Source organism: Solanum stenotomum, chromosome 3, assembly GCF_019186545.1.
Source record: "Solanum stenotomum isolate F172 chromosome 3, ASM1918654v1, whole genome shotgun sequence".
In the NCBI taxonomy this organism is placed as follows: domain Eukaryota; kingdom Viridiplantae; phylum Streptophyta; class Magnoliopsida; order Solanales; family Solanaceae; genus Solanum; species Solanum stenotomum.
In genome coordinates, this window is record NC_064284.1 from 10,849,624 (window position 1) to 10,868,030 (window position 18,407).

General features: G+C 31.4%; 2 protein-coding genes across 3 annotated transcripts; both read right to left on the reverse strand.

Moving 5' to 3' along the window:
- Positions 1 to 143: 143 nt before the first annotated feature.
- LOC125858662 (cytochrome P450 71A4-like) lies at positions 144 to 5,202 on the reverse strand. Its single transcript, XM_049538491.1, has 3 exons — positions 5,084 to 5,202; positions 4,977 to 5,010; positions 144 to 914 (listed from the first exon to the last, which is right to left on the reverse strand). The coding sequence occupies exons 1-3, from the start codon at positions 5,200 to 5,202 to the stop codon at positions 144 to 146; spliced, it is 924 nt and encodes a 307-aa protein (XP_049394448.1).
- A 430-nt stretch (positions 5,203 to 5,632) lies between these two features.
- On the reverse strand, positions 5,633 to 13,878 carry LOC125860350 (cytochrome P450 71A4-like). 2 transcript variants are annotated; one of them, XM_049540291.1, is made up of 3 exons: positions 13,576 to 13,878; positions 6,475 to 7,067; positions 5,633 to 6,355 (listed from the first exon to the last, which is right to left on the reverse strand). In XM_049540291.1, exons 1-3 carry the CDS (start codon positions 13,868 to 13,870, stop codon positions 5,744 to 5,746), a joined length of 1,500 nt encoding a protein of 499 aa, XP_049396248.1. In that variant the 5' UTR covers positions 13,871 to 13,878; the 3' UTR covers positions 5,633 to 5,743. The 2 variants fall into 2 exon arrangements, with proteins under 2 accessions (XP_049396248.1, XP_049396249.1); XM_049540292.1 differs by lacking the exons at positions 5,633 to 6,355; positions 6,475 to 7,067 and adding an exon at positions 11,750 to 12,526 and having other exon boundaries at positions 12,983 to 13,878.
- Positions 13,879 to 18,407: the final 4,529 nt, after the last annotated feature.

Sequence of the window (18,407 nt, forward strand, 5' to 3'; positions counted from 1 at the left end):
TTAAAAACAAGCTATATGGTGTGAAGTGAGTCAAGTTGTTAAGAAAGTTCTAGAAGCTTCTATAAGCAGTTAGGAAGTTTGTTACAATCCCATTTCTATAAATAGAGGTGCTCATCTAAATGTAAAGGAACGAGTTATCAGAATCAATGTAACACAATTTTCTTTCTTCTCTTCTTCATACTTTCATACATTTCAGTGTGATCTAAACCTCCATTAATGGAGTTTTCACTCTCTAGAAATGCATCCAAACCTTTAGCTACTTTCTTCACTCTGCTGTCCAGACCATTGATTTTATTGAGCCATTTAAGCCACGGAATATAATCCCCAATGTTAAAAACACCTGCAAGTAAAAGAATTTCTTCTAGGAGAGCCTTAACAGCTATTCCACTTTCCCCTTCATTGTATGTCCTTCCTATATTCACTCTGCTGATTATGTTATTAGTCATACAACTTAAAACATCTCTCAAGTCTATCACTGAATCACACTGTTGCCTAATTTTATCAATCATGTTTGATATTTCTTCTTCTCTCACATGACGATAAGATTGGACTCTTTTGTTACTGAGAAGCTGAAGCACCATGACACTTCTAATTTGTCTCCAGTATTCACTATAATTACTAAAGGCCACGCCTTTGGATCCATAAAGGAGTCCATCAGCGATGCTAGACTTAGGCCTATTTGACCAAACGAGATTGTGAGTTTTCATGATATCACGAGCAGCATCAACAGAGGAAGCAACAAGAACTGGCTTACTGCCAAAGTGAAGTAGCATGAGTGGACCATATTTTTTGGATAGTTTATGGAGAGAACGGTGAGGAAGAGATCTAAGTTGATGGAGATTACCTATGATTGGAAGCTTTGTTGGAGATGGTGGTAATAACCTCTTTTGTGTGTTTGAAGGGCTAAAGAAGCACTTATGAAAAAAAGAAAATGAAGACAAGCAGAGGAACAAGAAGAAAATACTCCATTTTTCATTTAGAAATTAACAAGTATTGAGTAGAAATAGAGAAAATTTGGACTCAAATATATACATATTTTATATATATTTTGCAATTCATAGAATTTTGGTCCAAACTATTAACAGTTGGGTATGCATGTAGGAACAAGAATTTTGCTTTAACTTGGACCAAAATAGTGTGCAAAAATATAGGCATTTAATTTGTATAAAATTGAATAAATAGACTCACACATTCAATGTGACATAATACATGTAGGATTTCAGGTAGGCTCACTAATCCATGTAGGACCGTTTATATATCACACATATGACCTGCAATATTCTAATGGCAAATTTAAAAGTCACAATTATCTATTGAAATCAAGTTAAGTATCATGTTTATGTATTATGTCTTTATTATTTATTACCAATTTTTATTTTATTAGTAATATAAAAAAGAATAAGCAAAATGTCATATTATCATTTAGGGAAAATAGAATGGGTTTCACAACGGTGTTCATAGAACGATAGTGGAATTTTTAGTTTGATAATATATATAGTAATATTTTTTAAAATATTATATTATTATCATATAAATTTATTGAGCGTGACTAAATTTTGATAAAGTAGAGTATGATAAGTTGATATGTCATGTTTGTTTTAATTGTTATTTAAATTTTATTGTATTGTAACGTATCGTTTAAATTCATCCTTAGATAATAATGAAAAGACTCATTTTGTGTAACGATCGAATTAGTGTGATCGTGTCATTATCTTAGTATTTTCTTCTTCTTCTTTACTAATTATTTAATAATTCTATTTAATTTTTTACCCTACTGTTTCCATAATAGCTCTATCCATACCATAATTTCCTTATAGGTTTATCATCAAATTATGAAAATGTGATACTCCCTCCGTTCCATTTTATGTGGCACTATTTCCTTTTTGGTCAGTCCCAAAAAGAATGTCACATTTCCTTATAAGGTAACTTTATAAAGGTACAATTCCTCTTTTATCCTTGTTGGTCTCACTTAATCTTAAAATAATACTCCAATACATTTATAAGGAGAGAGAAAAAAGAGTCTACTTTTTAAAGGGCAATTTAGTAAACATTTCAAAGTCTTCTTTTATTTCTTAAACTCCGTGCCCGGTCAAATGTTGCCACATAAAATGGAACGGAGGGAGTATTATGTAATGTTAAAGAACTACTATTTATTTAAATATTATGCAGATTCTATAGTCACTTTGAAGAGGCCGGAACCAATTTGAGTTATAAAGAGATAAAAGTGACCAAAATAAGTCATTATTCTAAAAAGTAAATAAAATAGGCTTAGTGTAATTTTTTCTTCCGTTTTATCCAAAAATATAAATAGTAAACGTTAATATGTTAAAACCTATATTTTAACATAAAACATAAAAAAAAATTCACTTACGCTTTATAAAGTGTAACTTTTTCTTACGCTTTATAAAGTGTAACTTTTTTCCGTAACTTTTTCTTACACTTTATAAGAAATGTTAAATTTCCCAAAATCTTTCAACTTTCCTTTCACTTTCGTCTTCTCACAATCAATTTTATAACTCTGATCCCTGACCCCACAAACCAATCGCCCCACAACAAAAATGGAAGCACAACCCGACATGCAATCCAACAATCCGACCCTACAATTTTTTTAAGTTATTTATTTCTTTTCATCTTATATTCATTGATCCATGATTAATATATAAATTAATGAAAGATTTGAAATGATGTTGTTCTAATTTATTTAAAATTTCGTTTATATATAGCTAAAATCAAAAACATGATTTTTCTCTTAGAATAAGTTCTAATATTTTGTGAAGTAATAATCTAGAATCGAGGAGAAAAGTCAAAATAAACTAATAAAATCTGCAATATTAAGGGTATCAGATGGAGTTGATTAGAGTAGTACGGTAAATAAGAGATTTTGGAAAAGTTAACTTTTCTTATAAAGTGTAAGAAAAAGTTGCACTTCATAAAGCGTAAGAAAAAGTTACATTTTATAAAGTGGGAAAAAAATTATTTTATGTTAAAATATAGACGTTAACAGACTAACGTCTGCCGTTTATATTTTTGGATAAAACGGAAGAAAAAATTATACTAAGCCTATTTTCGTTATTTTTAAAAATTATGACTTATTTTGATCATTTTTCTCTCTTTATGGCTCAAATAGGTTCCGAACTCCACTTTGAAGGATAACAAATCTATCTATCTGTCTACAATTTATATTAAAAGTATGAAAGTTATTGAATGGAATTTTTGTCCTTTTTTTTGTTAAAAAACTTTACAGATAAAATTATTATTTATTATTATTATTATTATTATAAGGGAAAAAATCTAAATTATAGAAGATAATTAATTACCTATTTTTAATATTAGGAGAATAATTATTTTTTTCTTTTTAGTGGAAAATTCATTAGACGTAGAATTTATTTTACGCAATAATATTTTATTGGAAAACCTAAAAATTACTTACAATTTAAATTCATTTTATATAGATTTTATTTATTCAGCTTTAGGAATCACTTTAGAATTAGGATTTCTTTAACCAATTACGGAATATTACATACGTATGTCTCTCTTTATTTAGGTTTTAGAGCATTCTTTTCAAAAAAAAATTATATATCAATACTTTGTTACTTGAATAATTACTAGTAATTTGTACAATTTTGGTTTTGAATAAAAAATTCATAACAGCAAATTTCAATGAAATAATCAATCAAATAGGTTAGGCTATACCAATAAAGATTGTGGTGTAATGATAAGTAATTTTCATTCTTAATCGAAGAACTCAAATTTAAGCCTCATTAAATATGAAGTCGGCTTTTTACTTTGATTTTAAAAACTCTGAAAAGTCCAAATTTGACCTCATTAATCTCAAATGTCACTACTCACTCTGTCCCATCATCTTATCAACAACCTTTGTCAGCCAAGTATTTTTAGCATGTGGCTGTTCCCCTCCCTTATTTCTTGAGTTTTTCTTTCTTTCACTCTTTCTTTTTTTCTTTTTTCTTCGAATGGGATGGACACCAAATTTTCTCCTTGAATTCATCAATTGAAAATAGTTATTTCGACAGAATTTTACCTCTATGGCTATGTAGTATTAGTCCCACACGTCAATTATATCACACTTGATATACAAGGCTTCTTTGCAATCAATTATATAGCATCTAAATATAGAAAAGCTATAGTTGGATGGTGAAATATCAAACGTCAACAAGTAACACATCTTTTGGTCTTATAAGTGTAGAATAGCTTGATGTTTTTGGCAGGCATATTAATAGTAGGCGAAATGGTCTGGTGGACCCTTATACTTGTATCAGTTTGTATTCTGAACCCTAATACTTACCCTTTTGTCATCTGGACCCTTAAGCTCAATTAAAATGAGACTTCTAAGCCCCTCCAACCATGTGTGTAGCTCACTCTCTTTTATATAATTGACATGTCATATCCACGTCAGATATATTAATGCCACATCATAATTATTTCATAACTATTTTTAAAAATTATTAACCAAAATTATTTAATAAAATGTAAAATAATAACATTTTAATTTATTATTGGCATTTCTAATTCTCCCTACTTTCACTATTTCACCACCAAAAGAAAGCCATCGCAGGCGTCGCCATTTTTGCCGGTGAAATCACATATACTTTCTCCCTCACCCGTCTTCATCTCCCCCACACACCATCACTATTTTTCTTTCCTTCTCCAACCTCCACAGTAACAACAACCTAAGCCACCTAACAACCAGATCTGGACACCGCACAACCAGATCTAGCCAAACTTTTCTCAATCCAACGCCGACTACTATTTTCACACCCCAAATTGCTTACAAATACAATTTCACACTAACCTCTACCATGAAACTCGTCGAAATCTACCCAAAATTCGCCTGAGATTTTCTTGGTTTATTGAAACGGGTTGAAAAAGACAAGTTTAAGGGATTAGAAGGAGACAATTGCTGTGAAAGATTGAAGATGGGGACATGCAAACTCCCCTCTCCATCCTCTCCGGCATACCTGCAAACTCCCTCGCCGGCCGCCGTCTCCCATTCTGGCGGAAAAAAGGACCAACATCGCTCTCATTCTAGTGAAAAAGGGACAAGAGTCGCCTCTCTCCCTCTCACACCATTGCGGGAGTTGCTGATTCTGAAGTATCCATGGCCTGGACATCCGTAACCGTTTGGTCAGTGGAGACATCCATGGAAGTTAGGTCATTTCTCTTCTTGTTTCTGTTCTTCGCCATAGCTACGCGAATGCGGAAACAGAAGGATTTCTTCGACTGTTCTAAATGTTGAGGGGATAAAGAAGATAACTATGGTGTGGAGAAAAAAAAAAGAGGTTTGGGCAGCGATGGGGGAAAGGGTGGCTGAAAAAGTGGTGTAGGGAAGAAGATGTTTATGTTCTTTTCTTTTTAAATTTTTTTATTATATAATTTTAATAATTTAAAATTTAAAGTTTAAAATATGGTGTTCACTCGCCTTAAATGCGTGTAGTCACACTCTCTCACCAACTCAGCTATTTTAATGCTACATAAGCATGGTCAATGGTCAGAGAGGTTTAATTTATTGTGTTTTATTTAGTTTAGGGGTTCAGTTGATAAAATGTTAAGTAGAAGGGTCCACAATACAAATTCATACAAGTACAAGGGTTCATGAGACCCTTTTGCCTTGATAGTATTATCTACAGAACATGTTAAAACAGGAAATTTTGAATACAAGAACATAAAAAAAATACCCAACAGCTTTATAGACTAGTACACTTATTTATTTCATATTGTGAAAATATTAACTAGACCATGGAGTAGCCACCACAAGCAAAGGTGATTTCCTACGAACAGCGAGCCCATTACATTCAGTCATATCCAAATCCTCCCCTTTTATCCCTTTTGGTAATGCAAAACTGAATTTGTGTACGAGGTTTGCTAATGCTAGCTCATTCACCATAATAGCAAAAGGAATTCCTGGGCAGCCCCTCCTCCCTGCTCCAAACGGAATTAACTCAAAGTTTAATCCTTTCACATCAATATTACTATTCAAGAACCTTTCTGGCTTGTACTCCTCCGGATTATCCCACGATAATGGGTCTCTGCCGATTCCCCAAGCATTAATAAGGACTACAGTTTTAGCAGGTATGTTATAGTCAAGTAATTTTACTTCTTCCATTGATTCTCGAGCAACTAGAAGTGGAACCGGTGCATGAAGCCTGAGGGACTCTTTGATCACCGCTTTAAGATAGTGCATATTTCCTAAGTCATCCTCTGTTATCTCTGTTTTCCCTTGCCCTAATTCTCGCACTTCATCCTCTAATTTTTTCATAACTCTTGGATTCCTCAAAAGCTCTGTCATTGTCCACTCCAAAACTGTATATGTAGAATCTGTGCCAGCAACAAATGCATCCTATACATTATAAAGAAAACGATGGTCAAATGGTAAATATAGTAGTAGTACGAATTATATTCAAACTAAATGCTTAAAAGAAAAAATAAAACAACACACACTGAAGAGGGAAATTTTACCAAAAGGAGAGCTTTCAATGAGACTCTTTGAAGTGGAAAACCAGTCTCCTTTCCATTCTGAATTTCAAGCAAAACGTCCACGAAATCTTTAGCTTCACCGGCACTGTATTCTGCTTTCTTGTTCCTAATCACGCGTTCTTCAATCACGCTCTCTAGAAATGCATCCAAATCTTTTGCTACTTTCTTTACTTTGGTGTCCAGACCTTTAATTTTATTGAGCCATTTAAGCCACGGAATATAATCCCCAACGTTAAAAGTACCTACAAGCATAAGAGTTTCTTCTAGGAGAGTCTTTAGATCTATTCCACTTTCCCCTTCATTGTATGTCCTTCCTATGGCCACTCTGCTGATTATGTTATTAGTCATACCACTTAAAACATCTCTCAAGTCTATCACAAAATCACACTGTTGACTAATTTTATCAATCATGTTTGATGTTTCTTCTTCTCTCACATAACGATAAGATTGGACTCTTTTGTTACTGAGAAGGTGAAGCACCATGACACTTCTAATTTGTCTCCAGTATTCACCATACGGACTAAAAGCCATGTCTTTGGAGCCATAAAAGAGTCCATCAGCCATACTAGATTTAGGTCTATTCGACCAAACGAGATCGTGAGTTTTCATGATATCACGAGCAGCATCGACAGAGGAAGCAATAAGCACAGGCTTACTGCCAAAGTGAAGTAGCATGAGTGGACCATATTTTTTGGATAGTTTATGCAGAGAACGGTGAGGAAGCGATCCAAGTTGATGGAGATTGCCTATGATTGGAAGCTTTCTTGGAGATGGTGGTGATAACTTATTTTTGGTGTTTGAAGGGCTAAAGAACCACTGATGAAGAAAGTAAATGAAGACGAGCAGAGGAGCGAGAAGAAAATATTCCATTTTTGTTTTACAAATTAAGGAGTATTGAGTACAAATCGAGAATATTTTGACTCAATTATCTCTTAGGTAAGACAGACAGAAATTGTGTGGTTGCAGTTCGATTGCCTTATCTTTTGTCATTCAACTAATAAAATTGTCAATTTTGGATATTTAGGCTTTAATACACCCCTTACACTTGCAAGGATATTCAATTTAGACATTCAAATTAATCACCCCTTTATCCTTAGAGAAGGATATTCAATTAGACACTTAAATTAAAGCAGGTTCTAATTGGACATTTTAACTTTTAATGAAGTGTTCTAATTAGATATTTTTTGTCCAAATATTCAATCTGATTACATACTTGTGCTTCTCTGTATATTTTTGCAAAACTTCTAAATAAAAATCGTCAATAATCATTTTTAAAAAAAAGTGAAAATCAACAAAGTTAAAAATTGAATTACTAAAAAAATTATATAAAATTTATATGGACTATAACACGGTGATCATTAGTGATTGAGTTCAGTAGTTAAGTCATTGGCGGCCCCTTAAAGTTGTCCGCATAATTCACTTAGAGACACATCAACTAAGACTAGTATCTATTGAACACTTTTACCTATTCAAAAATTATTCCTATTAGGCATTTTTTTATAATCAACAAAAAATATGAAGAGTGTGTGATACACTTGCGGTGACATGGCAAAACGGCTAATTAAAAGATAACATGTGGCACTGGGCCTCGAAAATTCAAAAAAAAAAATTGTTTAAAATTATTTCAAACACATTTTATATCTAATTTTTTAAAAAAGAAAAGGAAAAAATGAAAATGTCAATCAATTCTACCAACCCCACCCCTACGCAACCCCCTTTCATCTTCATCTTCTTTCCAAAACACATTTTTTCTCAAATCACAAAACCTAATTTCTTTTCAAATAACTTGAAGATTAACTTTTGAAATATATATATATATATATATATATATATATATATATATATATATATATATTCATACTAAGAGTGAAGAAGAAAGAAAAAAATTTCGTTAGTTATTCATTTCTACATCGATGACAAAAAGAAATAGATAGCTTAAAAATTAATCCTTTCAAATTTTTGAATATTATTTTTGATAAATTTAATGGGTTTATATATGAATTTGAGTAAAAATATTTGTTCGAAAATTGTGATAAACAAATATCGACTAACTTTTTTTTATACGTAAAAATCATTTTATCTTCTTTTTTCTTCTTCATATTTGTTCCATTATTTTTATGAAATTTGAAATAAATCATACAAAAGAAAGTCTTTCTTTCAAATGTGAATCGTATGATTTCTTCATAGTTGATTTTCATTTATCTTTATATTTGGAAGAAATAATATTCCTTTTTTATATAGAAAAAAAAAACAATGTTGGAGCTAAAATGGAGAAAGTTTTGCAAACTAAATTATGAAGAAAAAAATGTTTTTAAGTTAATTATAATGTCAAGTATCGATAAAAGAAGAAAAAATGTAAGAAAAAGTAAAAAAAGACACTATTTTGAACCTTTTCACACGCTTCAGGAAAGTGCATAACACATATTTTGTCATATTAACACTTTGTGTTTAATAGGTACATGTTTTGGATAATTTAGGTGTTCAATAGGTACAAATCTTAATTGAAGTGTTTAAGTGAATTATGCTAACAACTTTAAGGGACAATTGATAACTTAAGCCTAAAATTATTGACTCTAGACATATAATAATATATTATATGGAGAAGATAAAATTGTTTCAAACACCGACAATACAATTAGGCCAGCTAAGGACGTTGAAAAAGGATCCAGTCAAAAGGAGCAAAAGGGCCACAAAACCACCTCAGAAGTTATCAGATTATAGCTGGAAGTCTGGGTAACTAGAGTGGGTTAGGTTTACTACATACAGATAATATTTCATATGTCACTCAACTACGAGGTTTTTATCACAGAAAGTCATTTAATTATAGATTATTTTTACAAAAAATTACTCAATTTAAATTTTTAATTTAAAAGTCACTAATTATGAACATATTTCACAAAAAGCATTCAACTATGCGTATTTTACTCACAGTCACTTAACCTATTTAACTAATTTTTTAAATCAAATTTGTTGACATGAAATTTTTCTTTAGAATTAAAATTTTAAGAAATAAAAAAAATATCATTTGAATGATTGATCCGTATATACAGATCATAACTAGCCCGTTTTTATTTTTCAAAATTTTTGTTTTAAATAAAAATTACATGTCAACAACTTTTATTGAAAACATTAATTAAATAGATTGAGTGAGTTTGTAAATAAATAAAATATCTATAATTGAATTACCTTTGAGATATGGTTTCCAACTACACAGGGATATTAAATAGTTGATAGAGGTATTATGTACGTAGGTTGAATATGGTTAGAATTCTCTTTCTCTCCCCACTATCTGTTTGTTGAAAAAGAAAAATGAAAAAGGCAAGTTACTTTTGCAATCAGTTAAATCCCAACTAAACCTGGAAAAACCTTACTTGGGCATGATTTATTAGTGTAGCATGTTAGGATATCTACCAATCCTAATTAAGGATGGGCAGATTTAAAATATTTGTATATAGTTACACTAGAAAAGCTCGAGGTTTATTGAATGAGCACAAATCAGATCTGCCAATGGAGAGAAGCTTGTAGAGGCCATCTTCAAGTCTACCTTCCCCTTTGTCCGATCCTTCACAAGACAAAAATAAGGATGGTCACTTCGCCAACTTGACGTCAAAAATGTATTTTTACATGGCGAGTTACAAGAAGAGGTATATATGACTCAACCTACTAGATTTATTGATCCACAATTTCCTAATCATATGTGTCGTTTACATAAGACGATGTATGGTCTCAAACAAGCACCTAGGGCTTGGTTTGAGAAGCTCAGTTCAACATTACTCCGTCTTAGCTTCAGTAGCTCTAAGTCAGGTACTTCGCTGTTTATTCATTCATGTGGTTCCAACATTACTATAGTACTGTTGGTTTATGTGGATGGCCTTATAGTGACAGGAAGTTCCACTGAATTCATAAATACTCTCATTCTGAAGTTGTCCTTTGACTTTTCTGTGTAAGATTTAGGAGACTTGCATTATTTTTTAGGTGTGGAGGCTACTTCTTTTCCCACTGGTTTAGTATTATCTCAAACCAAATATATTAGAGACATTTTACAGTGAGTTCATATGGATGGTGCACGACCCATTTTAATTCCTATGGTCAGTGGGTTGCAATTATCCAAGCATGGAAGCACTCCCATTGAAGATCCAGCGCTATACCGAAGTCTAGCCAAGGCTCTTCAATAGATCAACATTAATAGACCAGATGTATCCTATTCTGTTAACAAATTATATCAATTTATGCATTCTCCTATTGTTACTTATTTTTAAGTGATACATTATTTGAAAGGGACTATGCATCCTGGTTTACAACTTCGACAATACACTAGTTGTCAATGGCTTCTCTGATGTGGACTGGGCGAGGTGTCCTGATGATCGACAATCCACTCATGGTTATTGTATTTTCCAGGGCCTAATCTGGTATCGTGGTGTTCCAAGAAGCAAAGAGTTGTTGCACGAATCTAGTACTGAATCCGAATATCGAGGTCTAGCTACTGCTACAGCTGAGATTACATGATTACAATATCTTTTACAAGAATTACATGTTACTTGGCCTAAATCTCCTAAGCTCTGGTGTGACAGCTTATCAACTACTTATCTTACTGCCAATCCAATCTTTCATGCTCGTACGAAGCATATTGAGTTGAATTTTCATTTTTTCAGAGAGAGAGAGAGAGTTGCCTCTAAGGATATCTGTTACATAAGCTCAAGAGATCAAGTAGCTGATACCTTAACTAAAAGTATCTGGAGAATTTGAAGGGTTACCTAGTAATTAAATGCACTAATTCAATATGTCGATAATGAACCATATTCATCTATCAATGCCTTTAGCTACTTGGTGAAAAATAAAAAGACATGTTTGAGACATTTTATTTCTCCTCATTCACTTTCTTCCATTTAATTCCGTTTAAATTCCTACCTAAAGTTTAAGTTACAATTTTTCAATATAAGTAATTGTTTATCTCCTATTTAAGACTCATCTGTACAAGAAAACATACATAAATCTTCCATATTGATTAGTAGAAATATATCTACCACAAATTTTGATTATTCCAACAAAATTCTACCTCTATGGCTCTGTAATATTAATTTGATATTAATTGAACACTTCAATTATATCACTGTTTGTAGAAGAAGAAAAAAAAGGAACACTTCAAAATAGAAGGCTTCTTTTGCAATCAGTTACTATATCCTAAGTTCCTAAACCTGGCAAAGCTTTAGTTGTATAGTTAAATATCAAACGGCAAGATGATTTATTAGTGTAGCAATGAAGCAGACACATCTTTTAGTTTGATAGTTAAATATGGAATAGCTTGATGTTTTTGACATACAAGAACATGTCAAAAGAAGAAATCTTGCAAACAACAACATAACAGAGATGTGCAGAACACCCAAAAAGGAATCAAACCAACACTTATTTCATATTGTAAAACTATTAACCACTAGCTAGACCATGGAGTAGCCACCGCAAGCAAAGGTAATTTCCTACGAACACTGAGCCCATTGCATTCAGTCATGTCCAAATCTTCTTCTTTTGGTAATGCAAAATTGAACCTTTGCACAAGCCTTGCTAATGCTAGCTCATTTATGATAATAGCAAAAGTCATTCTTGGACAGCCCCTTCTGCCAGCTCCAAAAGGAATCAACTCAAAGTTTTGTCCTTTGACATCAATATCACTATTCAAGAACCTCTCTGGCCGGTACTCCTCTGGATCATCCCACAACAATGGGTCTCTGCCCATTGCCCAAGCATTAATAAGGCCTTGAGTTTTAGCAGGTATGTCATAGTCTAATAATTTTACGTCTTCCCTTGATTCACGAGGAAGTAGAAGTGGATTCGGTGGATGAAGCCTGAAGGACTCTTTGATCACTGCTTTAAGATACTGCATATTTCCTAAGTCATCCTCTGTTATCTCTGTTTTCCCTTGGCCTAATTCTCGCACTTCATCCTCTAACTTTTTCAGAACTCTTGGATGCATCAAAAGCTCTGTCATTGTCCACTCCAGAGATGTATACACTGATTCTGTGCCACCAACAAACGCATCCTATGCATTATAAAGAAACACAAACAATAATATGAAAATTAACAAAACAACATATACTATAAATGTTGAAGAAATAATATTCTAATTGATAAGTTTTTAACTATTTCCCAGTACTCTTCTAAGTGTTGAATCTTGATGATAGACAGAATGGATGTACAGTTGAGGATATTGAAACTAGGGACTTTCATTGAATATCATGTTGATTGTGGATTAACTGAACTAGAACCTATACATGGACAAATAACCATGTCTAGTATAATTGGTAGGACTATTGTCAATTATGCCTCTTTTACATAGAAATATCTAGAAGAATAACTTCACAAAATTCAGTCAGATTTAAAAAAGAGGTTCACACACAAGTGATAACGTGTCCCCTAACAAAACTCTTACATTGTGGATCTTCTTTTGCTTAAAAGAAAATTAAAACAAGAAACACACCAAGGAGTAAAAATTTACCAAAAGGAGAGCTTTCAATGAATCTCTTTGAAGAGTAAAACCAGTCTCCTTTCCATTCTGAATTTCCAGCAAAAGGCCCACGAAATCTATAGCCTCAGCCACACTGCAGTCTCCTTTCTTGTTCCTAATCAAGCGTTCTTCAATGACGCTCTCTAGAAATGCATCCAAATCTTTAGCTACTTTCTTCACTCTGCTGTCCAGACCATTGATTTTATTGAGCCATTTAAGGCACGGAATATAATCCCCAATGTTAAAAGTACCTGTTAGTACAAGAAGTTGTTCCAGGAGAGCCTTAACAGCTATTCCACTTTCTCCTTCATTATATGTCCTTCCTATGGTCACTCTGCTGATTATGTTATTAGTCATACAACTTAAAACATCTCTCAAGTCTATCACAGAATCACACTGTTGCCTAATTTTATAAATCATGTTTGATATTTCTTCTTCTCTCACACGACGATTAGATTGGACTCTTTTGTTGCTGAGAAGGTGAAACATGACAATACTTTTAATTTGTCTCCAGTCTTCACCATAGGAAGTAAAGGCCACGTCTTTAGAGCCATAAAAGAGTCCATCAGTGATGCTAGATTTAGGTCTATTTGACCAAACGAGATCGTGAGTTTTCATGATATCGCGAGCAGCATCGACAGAGGAAGCAATAAGCACTGGCTTACTGCCAAAGTGAAGTAGCATGACTGGACCATATTTTTTGGATAGTTTATGGAGAGAACGATGAGGAAGCGATCCGAGTTGATGGAGATTTCCTATGATTGGAAGCTTTGTTGGAGATGGTGGTAATAACCTTTTTTGTGTGTTTGAAGGGCTAAAGAACCACCGATGAAGAAAGTAAATGAAGGCAAGCAGAGGAACAAGAAGAAAATACTCCATTTTTGTTTTACAAATCGAGAATATTTGGACTCAGATATAAATCTCTTATTTGGTGTACAAAACGGAATCAAATTCCAAATAGAGTCAAATCATAAAAGAAACCCACCTAATGATTTGGTTTGATTTGGTATTGCAGAAAATATTCAACTATATTTGGATTGAGTTGATTTTAACTATAAAAAAAAAAAGTCAAACAAGACATTATATATATAATTTTAAAATTTTATTTTATACATAAAAGTATTCACTTTGATATAATTTCTAAAATATTTCTTTTACTTTTTCTTAATTTTTATCTTTTAACATAGTATTTCAAGTTTTTCAGACTTCGAATTTGAATTGCCTAATAAACGTTATAGTCCATAGATATTAGTAATTCTAATAAATCTCAAATCAAAATCAAATTAATATTAATGCTAACAAAAAAGAATATGACATTTGTCGATATGCTACCGTCTGTTTACTAAGATCATCATAGATTATTAATGTGTGCATTCCATTATTGCGGAAATAATTCAACACTAAGAATGATGACAATGTTGAATATTTGTTTTTTAGTTTTACTTTGGTTTAAACATTCAAAATACTAAATCTAATTTTAATTTTTCTTAAATGTTTAATCACGTAACTACTACTTATTAGACTTATTTTAATATGTTTATTACTTTTAAATTATGATCATTTTCATTATAACTTATTAATTTACAATATTTATTTTATGTGATTTCATTATTATTTTTTTGTTGAATATTTTAGTGTCATCACTCATCTCATATTTTGTATTATTTTCTTAAGAAATGCCTTATAAAGTTATATTTTAGTAGGATTAAAGAAATATTTGAAACACAAGTTAATTATATGTTTGTATGAATACTTTATCGGGAAAAAACCCGAGTTTTATTAGTTTAGTTTGACATATAAATTTAAAAATTCAATACAAATAATTTGATTTGATATTTTAAAAATCCGGACCGACCGAACCTTAAGACTAACGTAGTTTAAGTATCTTGTTAAGGTTTTGTGCGCACACACAAACCTTATGGTTACAGTTCGATTGCGTTATATTTTTGCATTGCAATTCATAGAATTGTGGTCCAAATTATTAATAGTAATGGTATTTTTAAACTCAACTATTAACGATAGTAATATTTTTTAATCAAGCTATTGATTGAGGACATTATTGTTTAATTCCACATTACCCAAAGCATTTTGACCCTTTTCTCTATTTCTAATGACCTCATCTAATGTTTTGAAAGTATACTTATATAGTATAAAAAGATCATATGACAAAAATGAAGGAAAAGAAAATGCAGTATTGTAAATAATATAATATAATCGCAGTCGATCGTCTCCCCTGCAACTTGTTTGGATTGTTGTTATCCATTAACTGCATTGTATTGTTAGTTTAAGTATAATGTTTGTTTTGATCTTTACTTAAATTTTACGGTATCGTATTATTTAAATTTATCATTAGGTAACAATGAAAATATCCATTTTGTGTAATGACTAATTTGGTATGATCGCATCGTTATCTTAATATTTTTTTCTAATTTTGTATTTTTACTTATTATTTAATAATTCTATTTAATCATGACCCTAGCTACCTTTTCATAGTAGTTCTACCTCATATCGTAGTTATTTTCTTATAGATTTATCATCAATGATATTATGTAACGACGGAGAACAATTCAATCTATTCAAACATTATGTTACTATATATTGCAGCATGAAAGTCCTTAAAAATGTTAATGAAATTTTTTTTCCTTCATTAAAAAACTTTAAAATAAAAAAAAAATCATTTTATATTTTCCTCAAATTATATTATTATTAAACGGGAAGAAGTTTAAATTATGGGAAGATAATTAATTGTCTATTCTTAGTATTAGGAGAATAATCAATTACTACTTTTAGTACAGAGCTCTTTTAAGTGGAAAATTCATTCAACGTAGAATTTGTTTAGGCAATAATCTTTTCATTGGAAAACCTAACAACTAAAATTTAAATTCATTTTTAATATAGATTTTATTTATTTAACTTTAAGAATCACTTAAGAATTAGAATTCCTTTAACCAATTAAGGAATATTACTTATGTATGTCTCTCTTTATTTAGGTTTAAGATCGATCTTCCAAACTTGCCATAGGGATGGGGTGATATTAGGTTTAGGCTTAGAGTTTTTTCACAAATTGAGATCTCGATAATATTTATGATTGAAGGGATAAGTTTTCTTGTGATTTGAGGTAAAAAATTTAGTTTGTTCTTGAGGTTTACAATACTAAATGATCCTATTCTTGATAGAATTAGGATTCCTTTTAGCTAATTAAGGAATTTTACATACGGATGTCTCTTTATTTTGGTTTTGAATAAAAATTTCATAACAATAAACTTTAATGAAAAAAATCAACTAAATAGGTTAGTGACTTATAGGTAAAATATTCATAGTTAAATGATTTTGAGGTTATAAAAGAAAGTTGAACGATTTTATGTGAGAACAACTCTTAATTGAGTAAGTGACTTTAGAAAAACTTTTAGTTGACGGACTTAGAACTTATAAAAGAAAGTTAAGTTACTTTGTAAGATAAAAAATCTTAATTGAGTGACACCGGCAAAATTATCTCATCTAACCAACTAGCAAATGAGCCTTGATAGTTTAAACTTTAACAAGTCCAAAATTTACCTCATTACTCACTCTGCCACTTATTTCTTGACTTTTTCTGCTTTTTTTTCTTCAAATGGGATGGACCCCAAATTTGCTCCATCGAGTGAAAATAGCTATTTCCACAGAATTTTACCTCTATGGCTATGTAATATTAATCCCACACGTCAATTATATCACACTTTGAAAAACTGTAACAACCCATTTGGTCGTTTTGAGTATTAGAGCTTTTATTGTATAAAATACTCTTTCGATAGATTTTAAATGAGTGTTTTGGACTATTCGTAACTACAATTATGAAATTAGTGGGGTAGTTTTTATAATTAAGTTAGTTGATGGTTATAGAAGATAGCATTAAAACAAATAGTGGGCCACTTCTACAACTCCCATAATTAGTCCTAATAATAATTAGGGTTAATAATTAATCTGCAGAAGAAAGGAAAACCAAAAGAGTCGCAAAGATTGGAAAGACGGCTTCAGGTAACTGTTTCACCGAAATTTTTCCAGCATTCTAATTGTATATTATTGGTTAATTATCGTTAGTGGGTCTGTATGATGAATAGTGGAAAAAGATTAAATAATTGAAAGGTGCAAAGTTGAGGAACATAATGATTGGTCAAATTGGGGGTACGATAAAACAAATAATGTTTGAAAGGTTCGGTTGTTGTAATAATTAGGGAAGGTAATTTATATATATATATATATATATATATGTGGGTGTAATTGGATAATGAATTAGAAGGACGATATGACAACTTGTGTACATGAAAATGGTGGGGATAAATTGTTGTGGGTTTGTCTGGGTAATGACAGTAACATAATTGAGGAATAATTATGGCATAGTATTGGTTATAATATGTGGTGTAGGAAATTGTTATTTGAGAAGAATGGATACTACAATGATTAGATAATATTGGTTGGTTGTTTTTGTTAGTGTTGAGGTATTAAAAATTGTATGGAAAAATGTGGTTAGTCATTCACGTGTTATTGGCATTATTGTACAACTTCTTAATGATCAATTAATGATTGAAAATTGAGCTAGTTATTACCATCATATAGTAATAGATTGAAGTTGGCGACATACTCCAGTGAAGTGTAGTTTATACAATTGAATAGGTCAGGTTATTACTTATGGCATAGGTGTTAAGAGTTAGCATGGTTCTCACCACTGGTTCATCACCAGTTAGCTTCCATTTTTAATTAATATTATTTTATTATCATAATATAAGGTAAGTTGTAATACATTGATATATGTAATTAAATATTAGGTATATAATATTATTCGAATATCGTTAAAGTTATGCCAAATGGGAGGAATTAGGAATTACCCTTAGGTTGAACTTTAGGAAATTGATTATAGAATTAGGTGAGTTTTTGGGTCTAGGCTTAGACATAAGATAATATAAGTGTTTATAAACTCGTTAACTTACCAATTTATGCATATATACTTGATAGATTGGAAAGGTTCGGAAGCATTGAGGAAAGGAAAAGTATTGGAGAAGTAGCTTGCTTGACTTCGGTTCTTCGGTGGAGGTAGGTTATGGTTTATTCTATTTGATAGATAAACTCTTAATAGCGATTGATATGCATTGAATGATATTGTGAAGTTCTCTATGTACTTGACGGTGTGATTATGTGGCTTGGTTGTGTGGTTTGTGATTGGTCTAAAATCCTGAGACCGTGAGATTTATAATCTGAAAACCTCTCTATTGAAGTTATACCTTGAATAAAGAGGGCTTGATGTAACATTATTAATGAACATGAAAAGTAGTGATAATAAATGATAAATTAATAATATTATTGGATAGGAGTGTCACGTTCTGACACGGTATTTTTGGATCGGAGTGTCATGTTCCGACACGGTATTTTTGGATCGGAGTGT